The sequence below is a fragment of the Pollachius pollachius genome (assembly GCF_949987615.1).
Source record: "Pollachius pollachius genome assembly, chromosome: 15".
NCBI classification, from domain to species: Eukaryota; Metazoa; Chordata; class Actinopteri; order Gadiformes; family Gadidae; genus Pollachius; species Pollachius pollachius.
In genome coordinates, this window is record NC_136948.1 from 5,349,612 (window position 1) to 5,356,378 (window position 6,767).

A 6,767-nucleotide genomic window follows, 5' to 3' on the forward strand; every position below is an offset into this window, starting at 1 on the left:
AGGGGGAGTGTGGTAACGTGGGCCTATACTAATATTTGACTGCCACCCCCACACATCAACCCTCATAAGGAGCATAGCACCGTCCGTCCGCGCACTTCGTCCGTGAGTCCGCGCGCCCCCAAGACCCCAGACCCCCTAGCACCGACCGATCCCGGCTCGAGGGGGCAGTGTCTCCGAGATTGAATCCAGCTGTGGAGCGCTGCTAGAAGGGAGCCAGTCACTCTGCATCGTTGAGTAATCGGGAAAAGATACAGAACCAACGTTTCAGACCGTTGGTTAATGCATGGCAACTATAGGTCGACCGGACAGCTGATCATCCGACCCTGGCTTCGGCTTTTGCGTAAAGACGCGTATTTGGCTCCGTTGGGAGCACTTCACCCCCCCACCCACCCCCTGTCTGGTAGCTCAGGGATTAGGGAGAGTGTACGGGTCGTCCAACTCTTTCCAACAACTACTCCTCCATCAGCATGCTGTTCCCGGGACGGGACTTCGACGCGTGGACTTCTGCAAGGCAAGAGATCGTTAAGATCTTTTATCGTTGTTTTTTTTTGTCGATTTACACTTTAGCCGACTCACTTGCAGGCTATTCGTGTGATTCGTTTAAAGTGTCCACATTTTTGTAATGAGGTTTGTTTTTTTTACTATGTTGAAGATGTTCATGCTTCCATTCCTTCCCTGCAGAATGCTGGCTGCCTTAATGTTCATTACTCTCTGCATCCAGCCCGGACACGGCCAGGTAGACAATTCATATTTATATGAATGAGGTTATTACGAGTGGTATTCGTTAAGTTATGACCCTACTATGCTAGAACCAGAAACACGGACTTGCAACTCGCTCTGCATTTTTTTTTTTTTGTTCTCTATTGATAAATCAATTCCTCTACCAATATCGAACAGCAACCTATGTATCGTGTACTGTCGGTCAGTGATGTTGCGTTGAAGCTGAACATGTGTTTTGGTGGTCTCCTAGACGTGCGGCGAGGGCTTTGCTTATGACCGCCGGGCAAGGCAGTGTGTAGGTGAGTGACCTGACTTGACGCCTTGTCATTTTACTCGCTGCTTAACGTTTTGACGGCAGATTGAACCGAGCAATGTCCATATCCCTCCGCCCGGAGCCCATCATTCCGCGGTTCAGCGGACGGTCTGTAGGCTACACACGGCTGAGTTTGCGTAATAGAGTCAACACGTATCAGAGTATCATAGTCCCTTGTGGCCGGGCCAGGAGGTCCGCGACCACCTCCCTACTCAGTGCAACCCTGGTTATCAAGCATTTGGTGATCCCTCATCCTCTTCGGTAAGATGCAAAGATATGTAAGCACTACTTACAGCAGTTACAGCATAACGCTGACTGACGCGTACGTTTGTATGAAGAACATATTTTAACCTGCTCTGCCCTCAGTCTCACAAGCCGCTCTCTACAAGAGCGTCCGCTGAGTGTCCTGTTAAAGGAGAGGTCAGCCGCGGTAGAAACAGGAGTGCAGCCCTACCTGTAACTCGTAGTGGAAGAGAGAGGTTAGCCCACAACACGGTCTGTCTAGATGTAGCGCTGCGTTCGCCAGGCTGTCTATTCCCCCTAAAACCACATTTTCAACTGATGCCGTGAAACAAAGGTCCTCCACCTGAAGCCTGTCTTGTCTGTCCGTCTTACTGAGGCATTGTGTCTGTCCTTCTGTCCTCCCTCCACCTGCGTATCTCCCTTCACCCGTCTGACCTATGACCCCCGTCCCTCCACCCGTCTGACCTCTGACCCCCGTCCCTCCACCCGTCTGACCCTGTCCGTCCGTCCCCCAGACCTGGACGAGTGCCGCTCCCTGCCGGACGCGTGCCGAGGGGACATGGTGTGTGTGAACCAGAACGGGGGCTACCTCTGCATGCCCCGGGGCCTGTACAGCCAGTCCCACCGCCCAGACCCCTACCGCCCGGAGCCCTACCGCCCGGAGCCCTACGGCCCGGAGCCCTACCGGCCCGCGCCCGTACCAGCCCTCCCGGAGGCCCCCTACCCCGACCCGGCGGGAGGCTACCAGGAGCCGTTCCGGCCCCCGGCCCAGGGCCCCGTGGAGCCCAGCTACCCCCGGGTCCGGAGCAACACGCCCTGCATCCTGGGGTACGCTGTCGCCGAGGACGGCACCTGTAACGGTGAGGGGTCTCTCTCTCTCTCTCTCTCTCTCTCTCTCTCTCTCTAACATAGGGGTTCTCAACCTGTGGGCAGAGAGCCCAGACCTGGCCTTAAGGGCTGATTATGGTTCCACGTTCACGCCGCGCAAGGGGGTTTACGGACCCTCCTTGCGGCCACCGCAAGGGCCGGACGTGCGCCTCCCAAAAATTGTAACCTTCCGTTCGAGGCGACGCAGCCGCAAGGGCTGTGATTGGTCCGCTCGCTAAAACCCGACGCAGAACCATGAAGGTTCACGACTGCGTCGAAGCGTCTGCGTGGTCGTTGCGTTGCGTGAACGTGGGGACCATAAGCAGCCCTTCAGTTTTGGTGAGGTTCAGCCACATGATGTCAGTCACATGACGTCCGTCACATGATGGATGAGGGTTAACCCCTGCTGGCGGCCCGTGGTGCTGTTCCGTGTCTGGTAGAAAGCGCCTGAGACGGCCAGCGAGCGCCGGGCAGATTGGAATCACATGGGAGGTAATAACGGGCAACAGCAGCAGCCTGCCTCGGGCCCACGGGCCAGAACCAGCTGTGAACCAGCCACCTTCTTTTCATTAGCTGCTCTGATCTGAGATCTGAGGTGGCCCGCGGAGCCGGCGTGTCTTAGTAGGCCCTGCTGTTGGAATGCTGTGTGTGTGTATGTGTGTGTGTGTGTGTGTGTGTGTGTGTGTGTGTGTGTGTGTGTGTGTGTGTGTTCTCAGGTCTTCAATGCTCATTTGCTTCCTTGCACATCCCTTTAACCCGAGTCTTACAGATCTGACCCTAGACCTGCATCTGAAGTCCAGGATCTAAGCGCGTGATTGGCTCACACCACACTCGGCTGCAGGAAGACGTCTCTCGGGGGGGTGGATGTCGTGGTTTTCCCAGCGTTGTAGTGGATCCCTGAACTCAACTGAGATGGGATCACGGGTTGTCCCGGCAACGCTCCGGTCCCGGGAGGCCGGCAGCAGCTGTTCACCATGGAGCTCTTGACAGCCCGCGCCCCGGGGTCTCCCCGGGGCTGTAGCAGGGGTCTGTAGCAGGGGTCTGGATTAGGGGTCTGGATTAGGGGTCTGGATTAGGGGTCTCCCTGGGTCTGGATTAGGGGTTCTCCCTGGGTCTGGATTAGGGGTCTCCCGGGGTCTGGATTAGGGGTCTCCCGGGGTCTGGATTAGGGGTCTGGATTAGGGGTCTCCTTGGGTCTGGATTAGGGGTCTCCCGGGGTCTGGATTAGGGGTCTCCCGGGGTCTGGATTAGGGGTCTCCCTGGGTCTGGATTAGGGGTCTCCCGGGGTCTGGATTAGGGGTCTCCCGGGGTCTGGATTAGGGGTCTCCCGGGGTCTGGATTAGGGGTCTGGATTAGGGGTCTCCTTGGGTCTGGATTAGGGGTCTCCCGGGGTCTGGATTAGGGGTCTCCCTGGGTCTGGATTAGGGGTCTCCCGGGGTCTGGATTAGGGGTCTCCCTGGGTCTGGATTAGGGGTCTCCCTGGGTCTGGATTAGGGGTCTCCCTGGGTCTATAGCAGGGGTCTCTCCCCGGGTCTGGAGCAGTTGGTAGGTTATCTGGGTGGTTGGTTGGTGAGTCGATTGGTTAGTGAGTTGGTTAGTTAGGGAGTTGGTTGGTTAGTTAATTAGTTGGTTGGTTGGTTAGTTAGTGAGTTGGTTGGTTGGTGAGTTGGTTGGTAAATTAGTGAGTTGGTTGGTTAGTCAATTTGTTGGTTGGTTAGTTAGTGAGTTGGTTGGTTGGTTTGGGTGTGTGATGGTTAGTTAGTGAGTTGGTTGGTTGGTTAGTTAGTGAGTTGGTTGGTTGGTTTGGGTGTGTGATGGTTAGTTAGTGAGTTAGTTGGTTGGTTAGTTAGTGAGTTGGTTGGTTGTTGAGTTGTTTGGTTGAGTGTGTGTTGGTGAGTTAATGAGTTGGTTGGTTGGTTTGTGTGCTGTTCGGTTGGTTAGTAGGTTAGCTGGGGAACGTCAGTAGGACCTCAGGCTGCGGCCGACAGGAAGTGCTTCTGGACCTGGTTAGGGTCGGGGACCCGCGGTGAGCAGGGCGATGAGGTCATCGCTCGCTAACCGCTGCATTCCTCTGAGAACCGATCACCATGTTCCCTCACACCTCCAGAGGTGTGTGTGTGTGTGTGTGTGTGTGTGTGTGTGTGTGTGTGTGTGTGCAAACTGTTATGCATCGCTATACAATATTACGGCATGTCTGGAGTTGCAGACATTGCATATGCATATCTAATGTTGTTTTAATAAACATTTCCTTGGTATGGTTAAGATTGTTTTGCTGTGTGTGTACTTTTGTGTGTGCATACGTGTCTTTATATTTGTGTGTGTGTGTGTGTGTGTGTGTGTGTGTGTGTGTGTGTGTGTGTGTGTGTGTGTGTAAGCGAATGCTGTCGTGAAGGGGACATTGAGTGATGTTGCCTTGGGCTATGGGGCCAGCAGACTTGCCACTTCCTGTCTGAGCCCGTAACAAGCTGTGCATTGTGTTAGCGTTAGCCGCTAACGGCAGCGGTCTGCAGAAAGCAAGGCAGCGTCCAGGCTAACATCTCGGCACGCTCCCCCCCGGGACATGTCGTGCATCTATTGAGCAAGGCATGTCACAATACTGTGCTGGGAATTCATTACAACCACTGTCTTGCCAAGTTTCAGATGCATCAAGTTTGAAGGCATCCAAACAAAGGGTCTGCTTGTGCACTACCCGCATCATTCGAAGCGTTCAACAATGGCCGCTCGTTCACTCACACCACCATGCATCCCCCCGAGCGCTCACGCATGCACACTCAAACATGCACACTCATACACCTAGCCAAGAACACGCACACACGCTGACACACACACGCACACATACGCGTACACACACACACACACACACACACACATGCACTCACGAACGCACATGCACTCGCTCACTCAAGAATGCACACACACACACACACACACACGCACTAACACGCACAAACCCATGCACACGCACACACGCAAACACATCCGTGGCCCTTAGAGGGTATTTGCCCGAGGAACATTTTTCCAAGGAGAGCAAAGTGAACCGACATCCTTCCAGTCCTCAGAAGGAGCATACGTTGGGATGTGTTTGTTACAATTACAACCCTCATTTCTTTGCCTTCGCTCAAAGGCACTTCAGCAAGCCTAAGAAGGTGGGCACGCCAGGACAGTCCAACCCGCCCATGGCTCTGCTTGGTTCATGAGCCGACCGAGTGGAGAGTGGAGCAGCCGTTCACCCAAGGGCTAAACATCTCCCAGCCCCTCCCAGCCCCTCCGTTCCCCCGGTCCCCCAGCTGGGGGGTGTCAGCAGCACCGGCGGTCAGCTCTGGTGAACCGCTCTATATAAGGCAGCAGAGCCAACCCGCTGGCCCCCCGGTCGGACCCCTGGTTCCCAGAGAGGGAGGAGAGGAATGGGAAGAGTGGGAGGGGGGGTCGGTAGGCCTGCAACACGTGGGCCCCAGATGACCCCGCTGACGGAGGACCAGAGAGAGAGCGGTTAGCACCAGCAGCGGCTAACTGCTAGCAGGTGGCGTCTGCTCGGCTCTTTGGCCGAGGGCCCGATGCCCCCAACTCCCCCCCCCCAGGGGTCCACACCATTTGGGCTGAGAGTTTTAAGATGGAGGGAGGGGGGGGGGGAAGTATCCTCATGGGTATGACCCACGCCAACGATGTGATACTTTTTCGAAGCTAGTGCCGTCGAATATTCCCATTTTGAGTTCACTGCCCCTTCAGTCAGAGTTCTGGTCTGAAAGGGCTTCCCACAGCAACCCTTAACCCCAGAAAGGACGAGCCGAAGCTCCCCTGAACCTCAAGGGATAAACCTTAGAAGGGAACCCAGAAGAGGGATCCCTCGTGGCGAAGGTAGTTCGAGGAGGAGGACGTGGAGGTCCGACCTTGCACCTCCGTCTCAATCGTATCCCCGACAGACACTATCACTTATCGCCCTGGCCCTGTTCAAACAAAAGCCATCCCAGCTGAACTTCCAGGCTCCCTGGCACCCCTCCCCTCCCCCGCCCTCATCCATCCATCGTGCTCCGTGGGTATCGCTGATTTCATCGTCTGGGGAACGTCAGCCACCCCCCACCCCCACACACAGCCTGGACCTTCTGGTGGGCTTTGCCCTTATAAGGACATGTGCCCCCCCCCCCCCTCTTGGCCCCTATAAGGACATGTGGCCCTCAGAAGGTGGTGTGCGAAGGAAGGAATTTCGCCCCGACCGTAATCTGGGATCTGGTGAAATAACAAGTGGAACTGGATCTGGGAAGGCCTGTGCGCCCCAGTGTGTGTTTGTCCTTGTTGAAGCCGGGCGCCGAGGGGAACTAGATTGGGGAGTGGTTGAGTGATTAGACTGTGAGGTTGCCGGTGTGAAACCGGGACGGAAAAGGGCGCCTGCCCTTCCTGGATGGGAGGCGGGGTCTGTCAGAGGGCGCCATTGTGTCGTGGAGGTGCTGACGGCTAAGCATAACAACGTCGCCCATTGTGTCGCGAGGAAACTGGGTGCTGGACGCTCACCTTCTGTTTTGAATTTAACTCCATGTTAGGTTCAAGGAACTGAACTGAACTGAAGAGATTGGTTTGATTCAGACCTGATGTTTCCTGGACAATGTCTCCCTCCGTCCTTAAAGCTGAC

At 55.5% G+C, this 6,767-nt stretch overlaps 1 protein-coding gene across 1 annotated transcript in view; it reads left to right on the plus strand.

Annotated features, from left to right (window-relative positions):
* Positions 1-80: 80 nt before the first annotated feature.
* fbln5 (fibulin 5) overlaps positions 81-6,767 on the plus strand; it is a 14,562-nt gene continuing 7,875 nt past the window's right edge. The window contains exons 1-4 of the mRNA XM_079752079.1: positions 81-511; positions 682-736; positions 971-1,019; positions 1,792-2,136. Coding sequence (XP_079608205.1) covers positions 468-511; positions 682-736; positions 971-1,019; positions 1,792-2,136 — 493 coding nt within the window. The 5' untranslated portion in view covers positions 81-467. The remainder of the gene's footprint in view (positions 512-681; positions 737-970; positions 1,020-1,791; positions 2,137-6,767) is intronic.